Genomic DNA, 17,826 nt, shown 5'->3' on the forward strand with positions numbered 1-17,826 from the left:
CCCTGATACATGAGCAGAAGATCCTAGAACTCACCCACAAGATGATCAAGCTGCTGACTGGAGAGGTGACATTGCTGGGAAATTCTCCAGTAACAGCACTGGAGGGGTCTGTGTGATGATGGTGTCATTGTGTTGTCAGGTTCCTATAAGGTGTCAGGATGTCACTGTTTATTTCTCCATGGAGGAGTGGGAGTATATAGAAGGACACAAGGATCTGTACAAGGAGGCCATGATGGAGGAGCACCAGCCTCTGATATCACAAGGTGAGACCCATCATGTGCAGTGTATACACGTGTGCGCAGTGACATGTAATGGAGGAGCACCAGGCTCTTATATCACAAGGTAAGACTCGTCGTGTGAAGTAATATACAGATGTATTTGCCCCTTTTTATAAGGGGGAACCCTCCTTTTTGGGTTCGATGGCAGAAATCTGCAAGTCTAGAAGTTCTGTACATAGGGCACTCTGTCCTGTGCAGACTTTCCAGAATTCTGTGTGTACGGGTGGCCAAATGCCCTCTAGGTGAGAGGTGGGAAGGCTAGTGCTCCCTTTAGATTGTGGAGACCGATCACTGATATAGAGATTATCATGACGTCTGATGGGCCAAGCTTGTACAGTAATAAAGGGGTTAATATCCGTTTATTGTATTCACCAGGGAAAGGCTTTGTAAAAGTTACTATAATGCCCAGGATGGCAGGTGCGGGGTGTAGAGTCTGGCAATAAGGCATGTAAGGGGTTAAATTGTCATCTCTATGGGTTTGATGTGATCGGGGGATGGGGAAGATGTCTAGTGCCCTGGAGCAGGGGTACTTTAAAGTCTGGACATTTGTGGACATTTGCCCTGTTCTCCCTACTCAAAGACATCAACTTTAACATTCAACTACTTTATTTCTCTTGAAAGGGTTACCTTGCACTGTTTAATACTGTTTAGGCCTCATGCACACCACCGTTGTGTGCACCCGTGGCCGTTGTGCCGTTTTCCGTTTTTTTTTCGCGGACCCATTGACTTTCAATGGGTCCGTGGAAAAATCGGAAAATGCACCGTTTTGCAGCCGCATCCGTGATCCGTGTTTCCTGGCCGTGAAAAAAATATGACCTGTCCTATTTTTTTTCACGGCCAACGGTTCACGGACCCATTCAAGTCAATGGGTCCGTGAAAGAACACGGATGCACACAAGATTGGCATCCGTGTCCGTGATCCGTGGCCGTAGGTTAGTTTTTATACAGACGGATCCGAAGATCCGTCTGCATAAAGCTTTTTCAAACCTGAGTTTTCACTTCGTGAAAACTCAGAACCGACAGTATATTCTAACACAGAAGCGTTCCCATGGTGATGGGGACGCTTCTAGTTAGAATACACTACAAACTGTGTACAAGACTGCCCCCTGCTGCCTGGCAGCACCCGATCTCTTACAGGGGGCCGTGATCAGCACAATTAACCCCTTCAGGTGCGGCACCTGAAAGGGTTAATTGTACTATCATATCCCCCTGTAAGAGATCAGGGCTGCCAGGCAGCAGGGGGCAGACCCCCCCCCCCTCCCCAGTTTGAATATCATTGATGGCCAGTGCGCCCCCCCCCCTCTATTGTAATAATTCGTTGGTGGCACAGTGTGCGCCCCCCCCCCCCCTCTATTGTAATAATTCGTTGGTGGCACAGTGTGCGCCCCCCCCTCCCTCCCTCTATTGTAATAATTTGTTGGTGGCACAGTGTGCGCCCCCCATCGCCCCCCCCCCCCCCCTCTATAGCATTAACAACATTGGTGGCCAGTGTGCGGCCTCCCATCTCCCCCCCCCCCCATCATTGGTGGCAGCGGAGTTCCGATCGGAGTCCCAGTTTAATCGCTGGGGCTCCGATCGGTAACCATGGCAACCAGGACGCTACTACAGTCCTGGTTGCCATGGTTACTTAGCAATAGTATAATAGTAGAAGATTCATACTTACCTGCTGCTGCGATGTTCGTGTCCGGCCGGGAGCTCCACCTACTGGTAAGTGACAGCCTCAGGTCTGTGCGGCGCATTGCTAAATGAACTGTCACTTACCAGTAGGAGGAGCTCCCAGCCGGACACGAACATCGCAGCAGCAGGTAAGTATGAATCTTCTACTATTGTACTATTGCTAGTAACCCGCTGCCACCAATGATCGGGGGGGGGGGGGGGGGAATGGGAGGCCGCACACTGGCCACCAATGTTGTTAATGCTATAGAGGGAGGGGGGCCGATGGGGGGCGCACACTGTGCCACCAACGAATTATTACAATAGAGGGAGGAAGGGGGGAGGCGCACACTGTGCCACCAACGAATTATTACAATAGAGGGAGGAAGGGGGGGGGGGGCGCACACTGTGCCACCAACGAATTATTACAATAGAGGGAGGGAGGGGGGGGGCCGCACTGGCCACCAATGATATTCAAACTGGGGAGGGGGGGGGGTCTGCCCCCTGCTGCCTGGCAGCCCTGATCTCTTACAGGAGGATATGATAGTACAATTAACCCCTTCAGGTGCGGCACTTGAGGGGTTAATTGTGCTGATCACGGCCCCCTGTAAGAGATCGGATGCTGCTAGGCAGCAGGGGGCAGTCATGTACACAGTTTGTAGTATATTTTAACTAGAAGCGTCCCCATCACCATGGGAACGCCTCTGTGTTAGAATATACTGTCGGAAATGAGGTTTCACGATCTAACTCATATCCGACAGTATATTTTAACATAGAGGCGTTCCCATGGTGATGGGGACGCTTCAAGTTAAAATATACCATCGGATTGGAGAAAACTCCGATCCGATGGTATAAAAGGGACTCCAGACTTTACATTGAAAGTCAATGGGGACGGATCCGTTTGAAATGGCACCATATTGTGTCAACGTCAAACGGATCCGTCCCCATTGACTTGCATTGTAATTCAGGACGGATCCGTTTGGCTCCGCACGGCCAGGCGGACACCAAAACGACTTTTTTTTCATGTCCGTGGATCCTCCAAAAATCACGGACGAAAAAACGGTCACGGATCACGGACCAACGGACCCCGTTTTTGCGGACCGTGAAAAAAAACGTCCGTGTGCATGAGGCCTTAACTGCATTTTATTATATGTATTTTGTGATATATATCCTGTTCATTTGCACTGTATTTGCAAGGCTCTGTGGAAAGGGTTACAGAATACTGAGAGACCTTTCAGACTTTGAATGAGAAGCTGGTAATTCTCCACAACTACCGTAAGGTTTAAAGAAGACCATGTTTTGGAGGGGAAAATCCAGATTTGTTTACCACCAAAACCAGACAGCCTGACCTTGTGACTTTCTGGTTTAGCTCTGTTGTTATGTCTGAAGACTTGTTTTTGTCTAGAAAAACTGCTGTGTCATTCCCATTAGGTATCATTGAAGCTCTAACACAAGTCTATGACAGACGGGAGTTGTAGCAATATATCTGTTTGTGCTGAGTTTCTCCACTCCACCCCTCCCACTAAAAGGGTCTAGTTTAGAAAGAAATGGTATATAAGTAGAGATGTCCCGAACTATTCGCCGGCGAACATAGCTTGTTCGCGTTCGCCGCGGCTGGCGAACATATGCGATGTTTGGTCCGCCCCCTATTCGTCATCATTGTGTTAACTTTGACCCTGTACCTCACAGTCAGCAGACACATTCCAGCCAATCAGCAGCAGACCCTCCCTCCCAGACCCTCCCACCTCCTGGACAGCATCCATTTTAGATTCATTCGGAAGCTGCCTTCTTAGTGAGAGGAGGGACAGTGTAGCTGCTGCTGATTTAATAGGGAAATCGATAGCTAGGCCAGTGTATTCAGTGTCCAGTCCTGAAAGACTCATCTGATCTCTGCTGTAAGGACAGCACCCCAAAAAGCCCTTTTTAGGGCAAGAACATCAGTCTGCTTATTTTTTTTTCCCTGTGTAATCTAATTGCAGTTGCCTGCCTGCCAGCGTGTGTGTCAGGCTCACAGCGTATACTGTGCCCACTTGCCCAGTGCCACCACTCATATCTGGTGTCACAGTAGCTTGCATTTAAAAAAAACAAAAACTTTTTTGACTGTAATATAATAGCAGTCAGTTGCCGTCACGCGCGTGTGTTTCGTGCCCTGCAAGTGCATAGTGTCACCAGCGCACCTCATATCTGGTGTCACATTCGATTCCATTTAAAGAAAAACAACAATTTTGACTGTGAATAAATAGCAGTCAGTTGCACACACGTGTTTGTGTGTTTTAAGGCCCAGCTGCAAGCCATAGTGTCACTTCAGCGCAACTCATATCTGGTGTCACAGTAGCTTGCACGCATAGTACAACTTAACTAATCTAAAAAAAATGACAGGCAGAGGCAGGCTGCCCCGCAGGGGCCGTCGTGGTCGTGGTGCTGTGATTCCCTTTGGCCCTAGAATAATGCCCGGTGTTCAGAGGCCACGTACCCTGAACTCGAAAAGTTCTGAGGACATAGTTGACTGGCTAACACAGGACACCCATGTTCTACAGCTTCCGCTCGGAACCTTGACACACCATCCTCCTCCAGCTCAGCTTCGGGCACCTCTCAAGTTACCACTCGCCCGCCTGCCACCACCACCAACACTAGCACCACAGCCGCTTCACTTGATCTGTCAGAGGAGTTATTTACACATCAGTTGGAAGAAATGAGTGATGCGCAACCATTATTGCCAGAGGATGTAGATAACAGGGATATGTCTCAGTCAGGCAGCATTACACACATGGACGTACGGTGTGATGATGATGATGTTGTACCCGCTGCTGCTTCCTTTGCTGAGTTGTCAGATACAAGTGAAGCGGTTGATGATGACGATGTGTCCGTGGATGTCACGTGGGTGCCCGCTCGAAGAGAAGAAGAACAGGTGGAAAGTTCTGATGGGGAGACAGAGAGGAGGAGGAGACGAGTTGGAAGCAGGGGGAGGTCGTCGCAAGGAGCTAGTGGCACAGTCAGACAGCATGCATCGGCACCCGGGGTCAGCCAGACAGCACGCCAATCAACGCATGCTGTTGCCACCACCAGAATGCCGTCATTGCAGAGCTCAGCAGTGTGGCATTTTTTTTGTGTGTCTGCCTCTGACAACAGCGATGCCATTTGCAACCTGTGCCAAAAGAAACTGAGTCATGGGAATTCCAACACCCACCTAGGTACAACTGCTTTGCGAAGGCACATGATCGCACATCGCAAACGCCTATGGGATCAACACATGAGTACAAGCAGCACACAAACTCAAAGCCGCTATCCTCCTCCTGGTCCAGCATCTTCAGCCACGTCAACCACTGCTGTCCTCCTTGCCCCCTCTCAACCATCCGCCACTCCGTCTCTCGCCTTGAGCAGTTCCTTCTCATCTGCCCACAGTCAGGTGTCTGTCAAGGACATGTTTGAGCGTAAGAAGCCAATGTCACAAAGTCACCCCCTTGCCCGGCGTCTGACAGCTGGCTTGTCGGAACTCTTAGCCCACCAGCTTTTACCATACAAGCTGGTGGAGTCTGAGGCCTTCCAAAAATTTGTAGCTATTGGGACACCGCAGTGGAAGGTACCCGGCCAAAATTTCTTTGCACAAAAGGCAATCCCCAACCTGTACTCGATTGGAGGAAGTAATGGCATGTCTGGCACATAGTGTTGGGGCAAGGGTCCATCTGACCACTGATACCTGGTCTGCAAAGCACGGTCAGGGCAGGTATATCGCCTACACTGCGCATTGGGTAAACCTGCTGACGGCTGCCAAGCATGGAATGCGTGGCTCTGCAGAGGAGTTGGTGACACCGCCACGACTTGCAGGCAGGCCTGCTGCCACCTCCTCTACTGTTCCTACTCCATCATCTTCCATAACCTTCTCGGCTGAGTCCTCTTCTGCTGCTGCATCTTGCTCCACATCAACGGCACCCCCCCAGCTCCCCAGGGGCTATTCCACATCCCGGATACGGCGGTGTCACGCCGTCTTGGGGTTGACTTGCCTGAAAGCAGAGAGTCACACCGGACCAGCACTCCTGTCCGCCCCCTGAACGCACAGGTGGATCAGTGGCTGACTCCGCACCAACTGGAGATCGGCAAAGTGGTGTTTGACAACGGAACAATTTGTTGGCGCCATTGAATTTGGGCAAGTTGACACATGTGCCGTGCATGGCACATGCATGTAATTTGATCGTACAACGCTTTGTGCATAAGTACCCAGGCTTACAGGACATCCTGAAGCAGGCCAGGAAGGTGTGTGGCCATTTCAGGTGTTCCTACACGGCCATGGCGCACTTTTTAGATATCCAGCGGCGAAACAACATGCCAGTGAGACGCTTGATTTGCGACAGCCCGACACATTGGAATTCAACACTCCTAATGTTCGACCGCCTGCTCCAACAAGAAAAAGCCGTCAACGAGTATTTGTATGAGCGGGTGCTAGGACAGCCTCTGCGGAGCTGGGAATTTTTTTGCCACGTTACTGGACGCTCATGCGCAATGCCTGTAGGCTCATGCGTCCTTTTGAGGAGGTGACAAACCTAGTCAGTCGCACCGAAGGCACCATCAGCGACATCATACCATTTGTTTTCTTCCTGGAGCGTGCCCTGCGAAGAGTGCTGGATCAGGCCGTAGATGAGTGTGAAGAGGAAGAGTTGTGGTCACCATCACCACCAGAAACAGCCTTATCAGCATCGCTTGCTGGACCTGCGGCAACGCTGGAAGAGGATTGTGAAGAAGAGGAGTCAGAGGAGGAATGTGGCTTTGAGGAGGAGGAGGAGGAAGACCAACCACAACAGGCATCCCAGGGTGCTCGTTGTCACCTATCTGGTACCCGTGGTGTTGTACGTGGCTGGGGGGAAGAACATACCTTCAGTGAGGAACGGGATATGAGTAGCTCGGCATCCAACCTTGTGCAAATGGGGTCTTTCATGCTGTCGTGCCTGTTGATGGACCCTCGTATAAAAAGGCTGAAGGAGAACGACCTGTACTGGGTGGCCATGCTACTAGACCCCCGGTATAAGCAGAAAGTGCCTGAAATGTTACCGAATTACCGCAAGTCGGAAAGGATGCAGCAGTTCCAAAATAAATTAAAAAGTATGCTTTACACAGCGTATAAGGGTGATGTCACAGCACAACGGGAATCTAACAGGGGAAGAGGTGAAAGTAATCCTCCTCCTACTACGACCACGCCGGAAAGGACAGGACGCTTTACAGACGTGTTGTTGATGGAGGACATGCAGAGCTTTTTAAGTCTTACGCATCGCCACAGCCCTTCGGGGGTCCACCCTCAGAGAACGTCTCGACCGACAGGTAGCAGACTACCTCGCCTTAACTGCAGATATTGACACTCTGAGGAGCGATGAACCCCTTGACTACTGGGTGTGCAGGCTTGACCTGTGGCCTGAGCTATCCCAATTTGCGATAGAACTTCTGGCCTGCCCCGCTTCAAGTGTCCTGTCAGAAAGGACCTTCAGTGCAGCAGGAGGTATTGTCACTGAGAAGAGAAGTCGCCTAGGTCAAAAAAGTCTAGATTACCTCACCTTTATTAAGATGAATGAGGGATGGATCCCGAAGGGACTGACAGTGGGCGATACATTCGACTAAAAAAGGCCTGATGAGATGAGCTGCCTTGGGCTAAAAATGGTCCACACGCTGCTGTATTTTATATCTGAATGCCGGATGACTTGCGTGACTTATCCGCCACCAACTAGGGTTCAAGTCGCAATGTTTTAGGGCACTTTCTGCCTGGGAAACACCAATATTTCTGGCCGCTGCTACAGCACCTAATTTTTCAGGCAAAAACCAAACAAAAAAAAGGCACAGACATGTGTCAATTCTCCTTTGTGATCGTTACCTTGTTGTGGTGAAGGGGCTTGCGTATCACAATGAAGCGACCACCTCTATGAGTGTGTTGGCAATGGCAATGTTGGTCCAACCCAGATAATAAGGTCGTTACTTCATTGTGAACAGACCAAAAGTGATCGGCTGGATAATTTTGCATAGAAAAAACATTAATTTTCTTTGTGATCATCTAAGGTGATCATTAAAGCCTACTAGGCCAACAATGGGCCCACACTGCAGAATCATTGTTTTCTGGGTCACTTAACTGTCACTGAACTACCTCAGCACGACCATAGGCTTTGAAAAACCCCCATCGCCTGCAATCTCTCAAACGTGCGCACGAGCACAGTCATCACTACACCAAGATTGACGCATAGAGGTATAAAATTTATGTCATGAGTGTGTCAACTATTGACAACTCTTTGCGGTTGTCTAAAATCTATTCCATACACGTCCCCTGATAGGGGACGTAACAGGGATTAAACTGATAGGAATAGTACTACTTAACACACCTTTATAATAATAATAATAATAATAATAATAATAATAATAATACTAGTGGACATAACAGGGATTAAACTGATAGGAATAGTACTACTTAACACACCGGTCCTATATGGTGGCACAGTAGATTGCACGCGCAGTGCCCCAAATATGACGTAGGAGAACCGACCAAGCATCTTTTTCCCTCTCCCGGTTCCTAAAATCGATTCCATATACACGTCCCCTGATAGGGGACGTAACAGGGATTAAACTGATAGGAATAGTACTACTTAACACACCTTATAATAACGCAGAGAGAGGAGTGTGAAGAAGAGGAGTCAGAGAAGGAAGGTGGCTTTGAGGAGGTGGAAGACCAACCACAGCAGGCGTCCCAGGGGGCTTGTTGTTACCTTTCGGGGACCCTTGGTGTTGTACGTGGCTGGGTGGAGGAAGAGACCTTCAATGACATCAGTGTGGACAAGGAACGGGACATGGCTAGCTTGGTATCCAACCTTGTGCAAATGGGGAGTTTGCGGTTGGGTAAATGGACTGTTTGCGGTTGTTTGCGGTGCGTTAAACGGGGAGTTTGGTCTGTCACTGTGAAGCGGACGTAACCCTTACACTACCTGATCGATACACTACCTGATCACCTAACATTCCTGAATTGTTTGGAATAACATGCTTTAAAACATCATACCTGATGTTTTAAAGCATGTTATTCCAAACAATTTAGGAATGTTAGGTGATTTATGCCCTTTATGGATTAAAACCAGACTCTGCGTCATGGGAGTTTTGCCATGGATCCCCCTCCGGCATGCCACAGTCCAGGTGTTAGTCCCCTTGAAACAACTTTTCCATCACTATTGTGGCCATAAGAGTCCCTGTGGGTTTTAAAATTCACCTGCCTATTGAAGTCTATGGCGGTTCGCCCGTTCGCGAACATTTGCGGAAATTCGCGTTCGCCATTCGCGAACAGAAAATTTTATGTTTGCGACATCTCTATATATAAGGAGAGCAGTCAGAGCGACTAGTGTGCTGCAGTTAGGGACCAGTGCTTGGAGGGGAGACTCATGCCAGTCTGCGTGAGTAACCAGAAGAAGACACTGGGATGGGGACGCTGAGCCCCAAATCATGGGTCAACAGCCCTTTGACCAAGGAGCCACCCAGACTACTGAGCTACAGACCGTGGATCTCCAGCCTTTAGCCAGGGTACCAGCCTTCTGAGAGAGAGAGGGACAGCTAGGTCAGGCCTTTCCTCAGCATCAAACCCTTCTCCTGCCAGGGAGGAGACTGGAGAAGCCAGCCCTACACCTCGCCTGTATTGTTTTACACCTGAATTCCTCCAGTAAAGAAACACCCTGGTTACTGCAGACCCCGACTCTCTAGACTTATTTCCCATTTGGGCGCACCATGCCTTACCATCCCTTTTGGAGAGCAGAAACACATGGTGACACCTTGACAGTGTCTGGGGGACCCAGCGTGGCATTGGGGCCACCACAAACCCTGCCACTGCAGATGTATGGGACGTCTGTGACTACCTGGATGCAGGGGAGGAGATAGAGAGTTAATAGAGGTTTGGACAGGAGTGACCCCGGACTGCCACCTCCTGTTTCTGCTCACACTGAGGGGATCTTTGTAAACGTTAATTTGAATGAAGAGCAGAATTTACCAGAGACAAGTTTTATCTGGATGTTTTATAGGATTCAATAAACAATATTGAATAAAATAAAAAGTGTCAATTCACAATAAATTACCATCGGCTGATGTTGGCAGGGCTGGGCGAGTATCTGATGTGTATGGGGGGCTCCTGATTACACCCAAAAAAGATAATGTGAGGGGAAGTAAGGATCAGGAATATTGAATTCAGCGTGCCCATTCCTGGCAGCAGCTCACTGACCTCTCCCGATCCAGAAGACATGACACTGGAGTATTTGTATGAGGTCCTGGAGGAAGAGCTTCCAGGAGGAGAAGGGTTAATCCCACCTCTATTGAAGGTCTACGGCTGCCTTAGGCCTGATTCAGACACAAGTATTCTTACCCAAGTGCGATCTGTGTGTGCAGTGGACTATGCGCCGACCGGCCCAAGTCACCAACTGAGAAACTCAGGACATGCTGGGAACATAGTCTCCTGCCTCCACACACTGCACTGCCAGGAGCTTAGATACACACAGAGCTCAGGGTTTTTTCCATCAGTGCTGAGTTTTGCAGGATGAGTTGTACTTTTCAGCTTCATTATAGGGGACATTGGACTCACTGATTAACCTTTTATTTATTTTTTTGGAGGGGGGAGGAAGAAAAACAACAATACGACTCTTCTCCTGAATGAGCCACCAAGGATGGACAGGAAGGAGATCAGCAGAAAAATATTAGACTTCACCTTGGAGATCATCTCCCTGCTGAGCGGCGAGGTAAACTTTTCTAGATTTCTCTCCTTTTTATTGTATTGTGTAACAAGTCAGACATCGGGAAGGAGAATCCATCATAGGAAGTGATAGGAAGAGTCCAGGGTCCTGGAGAACGGCCTCCAGACCTTCCAAGTGATGGAGAACCTGAAGATCAGCACCCTATATGGTGAGTAATGTATCATGTGACCAGTGACCAATGGTCATGTAGGAGCCATGAGAAGGTACTGTAAGTAGGCAAGTTATACCCAGGAGGAAAGGGCCGGAGGAGAGCACATGGCCCCTGAAGGGTTTATTCCCTAAGTGTCTCTTTGCATCCACAGGAGTACACAATAGTGAAGAAGACATCGGGGGACTGTGTGACTACCATCATCCATCTCCAGGAGTCAGGAGGGCGGGGCAGGACCCCTCACCCCATGACAGGGCCTCACCCCCGGATACATGAGCAGAAGATCGTAGAACTCGCCCACAAGATGATGGAGCTGCTGACTGGAGAGGTATCACTGCTGGGAATGCTGGGAAATTCTCCAGTAACAGCACTAGAGGGGTTTGGGTGATGACGGTGTCATTGTGTTGTCAGGTTCCTATAAGGTGTCAGGATGTCACTGTCTATTTCTCTATGGAGGAGTGGGAGTATATAGAAGGACACAAGGGTCTGTACAAGGAGGCCATGATGGAGAAGCACAAGCCTCTTATATCACGAGGTAAGACCCATCATGTGCAGTGTATACACGTGTGTGCAGTGACATGTAATGGAGTAGTTACACGTTAGGCTCTTTTAACATCACAATAGGGCCCTTTATTTTCCTTATACTGTAAGTCAGACATATGGATAAGGCTCTTCTATGGTAAGTGGTGTCCTATTGGTATCTGTCGGGCTGGTATAGTAAACTACAAAGAAAAAGTCTTACAGCCATTGCATTTACCTCTGACTATTCAGGTTTATTTGTCAAAGATATACAATGCCTTTAAAAAGTATTCATACCCCCTGAACTTTTCCACATTTTAACGTTACACCAACAAACTTAAATATATTTTATTTTGATTTTATGTAATAGAGAAACACAAAGTACTATTGTACTAATTAGAGAAGCAGCAAAGAGGCACATGTTTACCCTTGAGGAGCTGCAGACTTCCATAGCTGAAGTGGGAGAATCTGTCCACCGGAACATTTATTCAAAGAAACAAAGTATGGAAGGCATATAGTGCAAAAGATGCAGTATCAATTAGACAGTTACAGACAGCATAACAGCTGTGTTATAAAGAAACATTACCACTGTTTCTTCAACTTTTTTCCTAGCCCAAACAATAAGTATGCGGTCATCAAACACTATCTGATATATAAGGTTACTTACATATAATCTTCATCAACAGACCGCCCGACCGCTATCCACAGTCATACAACAGTAAAACCTAAACTGTAAAAAAAATAAAAAAAATATATATATACACAGTGGATATAAAAAGTCCTGTTAAAATGTCAGCTTTCTGTGCTGTAAAAAACTGAAAAAAAGATAAATCATTTCAGAACTTTTTCCACCTTTAATGTGACCTCTAAACTGTACCACTCAATTGAAAAACAAACTGAAATCTTTTAGGTGGAGGGAAGAAAAAAAACAAAACTAAAATTATGTGGTTGCACAAGTGTGCACACCCTCTTATAACTGGGGATGTAGCTGTGTTCAGAATTAAGCAATCACATTTAAAATCATGTTAAATAGGAGTCAGCATACACCTGCCATCATTTAAAGTGCCTCTGATTAACCCCAAATAAAGTTCAGCTGCTCTAGTTGGTCTTTCCTGAAATTTTCTTAGTCGCATCCCACAGAAAAAGCCATGGTCCACAGAGAGCTTCCAAAGCATCAGAGGAATCTCATTGTTAAAAGGTATCAGTCAGGAGAAGGGTACAAAAGAATTTCGAAGGCATTAGATATACCTTGGAACACAGTGAAGACAGTCATCATCAAGTGGAGAAAATATGGCACAACAGTGACATTACCAAGAACTGAACGTCCCTCCAAAATTGATGAAAAGACAAGAAGAAAACTGGTCTGGGAGGCTACCAAGAGGCCTACAGCAACATTGATGGAGCTGCAGGAATATCTGGCATGTACTGGCTGTGTGGTACATGTGACAACAATCTCCCGTATTCTTCATATGTCTGGGCTATGGGGTAGAGTGGCAAGACGAAAGCCTTTTCTTACGAAGAAAAACATCCAAGCCAGGCTACATTTTGCAAAAACACATCTGAAGTCTCCCAAAAGCATGTGGGAAAGGTGTTATGGTCTGATGAAACCAAGGTTAAACTTTTTGGCCATAATTCCAAAAGATATGTTTGCCGCCAAAAACAACACTGCACATCACCAAAAGAACACCATACCCACAATGAAGCATGGTGGTGGTAGCAGCATCATGCTTTAAGGCTGTTTTTCTTCAGCTGGAACTGGGGCCTTAGTTAAGCTAGAGGGAATTATGAACAGTTCCAAATACCAGTCAATATTGGCACAAAACCTTCAGGCTTCTGCTAGAAAGCTGAACATGAAGAGGAACTTCATCTTTCAGCATGACAACGACCTAAAGCATACATCCAAATCAACAAAGGAATGGCTTCACCAGAAGAAGATTAAAGTTTTGGAATGGCCCAGCCAGAGCACAGACCTGAATCCGATTGAAAATCTGAGGGGTGATCTGAAGAGGGCTGTGCACAGGAGATGCCCTCGCAATCTGACAGATTTGGAGTGTTTTGCAAAGAAGAGTGGGCAATCTTGCCAAGTCAAAAATGTGCCATGCTGATAGACTCATACCCAAAAAGACTGAGTGCTTCAACAAAGTATTAGTTAAAGGGTGTACACACTTATGCAACCTTATAATTTTTTTAAAAATATTTTTTCTTCCCTCTACCTAAAAGATTTCAGTTTGTTTATCAATTGAGTTGTACAGTTTATAGGTCACATTAAAGGTGGAAAAAGTTCTGAAATTATAAATTTTTGTCTCATTTTTTTTACATCAAAGAAACCTGACATTTTAACAGGGGTGTGTAGACTTTTAATATCCACTCTGTGTGTGTGTGTGTGTGTGTGTGTGTGTGTGTATATGTGTGTGTGTATATATATATATATATATATATATAAAACAATAATTGGGAGGAGGGTAGGGAAGTGCAGTATATGAGAGAATTGATCAGGGAGTCACAGGTCCCAGGCCAGTGGGAGACCCGTAACCAAGTTTCCCTAACTTTATCACATTTATCCGGGCAACCTCTGCACAATTGGGTAACTTTATACAGTGGCTGCACCACATTCACCTCTCTGTCAGGCATTTCTAGTTGTTCTCTTCGATGCTTCCAGTTATACAGAATAGCCTTCTTAGCATAGTACAGTAGTAACTTAAACTAAGTGCGTAGTGCCACAGTAGGGGGAAGATCGTCAACTAATCCAAAGAGGCAAACTTTAGGGTTTAATATGTTTGGCTTATCCGAAGATGTCTCCATAAACTCCAAAACCTCTCTCCAATACATCTGCAAGACTCTAAAGTCCCAAAACATGTGCAGTATTGTACCCTCTGCCAGACGACATCTGGGGAACTCAGCTAAGGGGAACGTACCCATAATATAGAGTCTAAGTGGGGTATAGTAGAGCCTATGTGTGAACTTAACATGCACCCGTTTATCCTTAGCACTAATCAATGGGGGCCTGAGATGGTCAGAAGAGCTTTACAATCATCCTCATCTTAGTTTATCTCGTATGGGCGCACACTGGAAAATTATTAGTCATGTCCTCCACAAATCTAACCTTTATGAGAGAGTGGCAATAAGAAAGTCATTTTTGAACGCAGCCCATAAGAAGTCCTGTTTGCAGTTTGCCACAAGCCATGTACAGTAGGGGACACTGCAAACATGTGGAAGTTGGTGCTCTGGTCTGATGAGACCAAAGTTCTAAAGGCCTAAATTCAAAACTAACACTGCACATCACCCTGAACACATCATCCTCACCGAGCTGTCTTACATTTAGACCATTTTTTATGTCTAAAACAGTCATAGAAAATAGTAAATGAGACAGGCCTGCCGACCCTTCCATGCTCACGCCGCGCCCACTTTTTTAGACCTGGTATGATTGGGGAGAAGTCGCAGATTGCGACACAAAGGGCCTTCCTTTCATAAATGACTCCCTTATTTTTTTCTGGATCTAATTCCGGCTTAATAGGAATGGTATATTAAAGTTTGCCTACTCAATGATTTAACAAAAATAAATAAAAAATAATTCCAATTTTTATCTCCACAGAGAATTCCAGAAAACATTTTAAAGGAAACTTGATGTTACAACCAAATTATAAAGTAGAACGTGAAGATATCATGCAGCGCTCTTCAGGAGGCAACTTTATTGTACATTCAGGACTTCCTAATACAGATCTATCACATAATCGCCCTAATCGTGAGGAACCATCTCTTAACCAATCACAGATTGTTACTAAAAGTACAGGTCAGAAAGGGGGTAAAAGGTTTAAGTGTGGTAAAGAGTTTACAAAGAGATCAAGTGTTTCTGCACATAAAAGAATTCACACAGTGGAGAAGCAATATTCATGTTCACAATGTAAGAAATATTTTACGGATAAATCAAGTCTTGTTAAACATGACAGACGTCATAGAGGAGAGAAGCCATATTCATGTTCAGAATGTGGGAAATGTTATACAAATAAATTCTATCTGGTTATACATGAAAGAATTCACACAGGAGAGAAGCCATATTCATGTTCAGAATGTGGGAAATGTTTTACAAATAAATCACGTCTTGTTGGACATGAGAGAAGTCACACAGCAGAGAAACCATATCCATGTTCAGAATGTGGGAAATGCTTTATAGATAAATCACGTCTTGTTCAACATAAGAGAATTCACACTGGAGAAAAGCCATATTCATGTTCAGAATGTGGGAAATGTTTTGTAAATAAATCAAATCTTGTTAAACATGAGAGACTTCACACAGGAGAGAAGCCATATTCTTGTTCAGAATGTGGGAAAGCTTTTCTACAGAAATCACATCTAGTTAGACATGAGAGAATTCACACAGGAGAGAAGCCATATTCATGTTTAGAATGTGGGAAATGTTATACAGATAAATCACATCTTGTTTTACATCAGAGGCTTCACACAGGAGAAAAGCTATATTCATGTTCAGAATGTGGAAAATGTTTTGCACAAAAATCAGAACTTGCTTCCCATAAAAGACGTCATACAGGAGAGAAGCCATATTCATGTTCAGAATGTGGGAAATGTTTTGTAGATAAATCAAATCTTGTTAAACATGAGAGACTTCACACAGGAGAGAAGCCATATTCATGTTTAGAATGTGGGAAAGACTTTACAACTAAATCAAGTCTTGTTGCACATGAGAGACTGCACACAGGAGAGAAGCCATATTCATGTTCAGAATGTGAGAAATGCTTTGCAGATAAATCAAGTCTTGTTAAACATGAGAGAAATCACACAGGGGAGAAACCATATTCATGTACAGAATGTGGTAAATGTTTTGCAGAAAAATCACTTCTTGTTTCACATAAGAGAATTCACACAGGGGAGAAACCATATTCATGTTTAGAATGCGGGAAATGCTTTAGTCATAAATCAAGTCTTGTTAAACATGAGAGAATTCACACAGGAGAGAAGCCATATTCATGTTCAGAATGTGGTAAATGTTTTGCAGAAAAATCACTTCTTGTTTCACATAAGAGAATTCACACAGGGGAGAAACCATATTCATGTTTAGAATGCGGGAAATGCTTTAGTCATAAATCAAGTCTTGTTAAACATGAGAGAATTCACACAGGAGAGACGCCATATGCATGCTTAGAATGTGGGAAATGTTTTAAACAAAAATCAGAACTTGTTTCCCATGAGATATGTCACACAGGAGAGAAGCCGTATTCATGTTCAGAATGTGGAAAATGTTTTGCACATAAATCAAATATAGTTACACATGAGAGAATTCACACCGGAGAGAAGCCGTATTCATGTTCAGAATGTGGGAAATGTTTTGCAGATAAATCAGGTTTTGTTAAACATGAGAGAGTTCACAAAAGAGAGAAGCCATATCCATGTTCAGAATGTGAGACATGTTTTACTACTGAAGCCAAACTTAAGAAGCATCAGGCAAGTCACAAAGGAGAGAAGCAGTTTTGATGTTTGGTAAGGAATTTAAATGATAAAACTCATTGGATCAGAAGAAACTATATTATTTTTTGTAATAACAATGAATTCTAACCTAGTTATTCACAGACTGATAAATAACTGGCTACATGTTAAAGTGTCCATGCAGACAGCAAGTCTTAGAATAGTTGCTCAACTTGCTGTCATTTAGCTATTTTTAGAGATGAGATCTGGCTGCTTTAGGATAGGTCATCAATGGGGCTCGAGTGGACTTCCGGTGGCACTCGTGGGCTAGCGTTAGCATGGATCTGGCAGGCTGTTCCCCTGCTAACGTTTATGTAATGGTAGCCTTGGATATACAAAATACTAATAATTTAGCGACATCAATATCCTATCGGCGGGGGTCCGACACCCGCAGCTCGCCGATCAGCTGTATGATGGGAAGGCGCACACAGTGCGCAACTGCCGTCTCCTGTCTCTCTTTCTGTCCAGTGCTATATGTATTGTGAGCAGGATGAGAGACAGGAGAAGGCACTTGCGCACTGTGCGCGCTTTCCCGTGATACAGCTGATCAGTGAGCTGCGGGTGTCGGACCCCCGCCGATAGGATATTGATGTCGCTAAATTATTAGTATTGATGTCATTAAATTATTAGGATATTGATGTCATAAAATTATTAGTATTTTGTATATCTAAGGCTACTTTTACCTAAGCGTAAGCAGGGTCCGGCAGGCTGTTCCAGCAGGGGAACAGCCTGCCAGATCCGTGCTAACGCTAGCCCACGAGTGCCATCGGAAGTCCACTCCAGCCCTATTCACTTTAATGTGGACGGGTCAGAGATGCGGCCGCAGCACGGCAAACATGCCGAGAGGCGGCCGGACTAAAACCGCAGCACGCTGTGTGTGAAAGTAGCCTTAGATAAGCACTGTCCAGTAGGTCACCCACACATTTGGGCTGTGTTTGTTAGATAGCATAAACGTCATGCATTTTTAGGTTGCATTTTCAAAATCAAAATTCTGAATATTTTAT

General features: G+C 45.7%; 1 protein-coding gene across 2 annotated transcripts; it reads left to right on the forward strand.

The window, feature by feature from the left end:
• Positions 1-203: 203 nt before the first annotated feature.
• LOC120991130 (gastrula zinc finger protein XlCGF26.1-like) lies at positions 204-17,412 on the forward strand. 2 transcript variants are annotated; one of them, XM_040420026.1, is made up of 3 exons: positions 11,128-11,153; positions 11,237-11,360; positions 14,937-17,412. In XM_040420026.1, the coding sequence occupies exons 1-3, from the start codon at positions 11,130-11,132 to the stop codon at positions 16,829-16,831; spliced, it is 2,043 nt and encodes a 680-aa protein (XP_040275960.1). In that variant the 5' UTR covers positions 11,128-11,129; the 3' UTR covers positions 16,832-17,412. The 2 variants fall into 2 exon arrangements, with proteins under 2 accessions (XP_040275961.1, XP_040275960.1); XM_040420027.1 differs by lacking the exons at positions 11,128-11,153; positions 11,237-11,360 and adding an exon at positions 204-263.
• Positions 17,413-17,826: the final 414 nt, after the last annotated feature.

The sequence above is a fragment of the Bufo bufo genome, chromosome 2, assembly GCF_905171765.1.
Source record: "Bufo bufo chromosome 2, aBufBuf1.1, whole genome shotgun sequence".
In the NCBI taxonomy this organism is placed as follows: domain Eukaryota; kingdom Metazoa; phylum Chordata; class Amphibia; order Anura; family Bufonidae; genus Bufo; species Bufo bufo.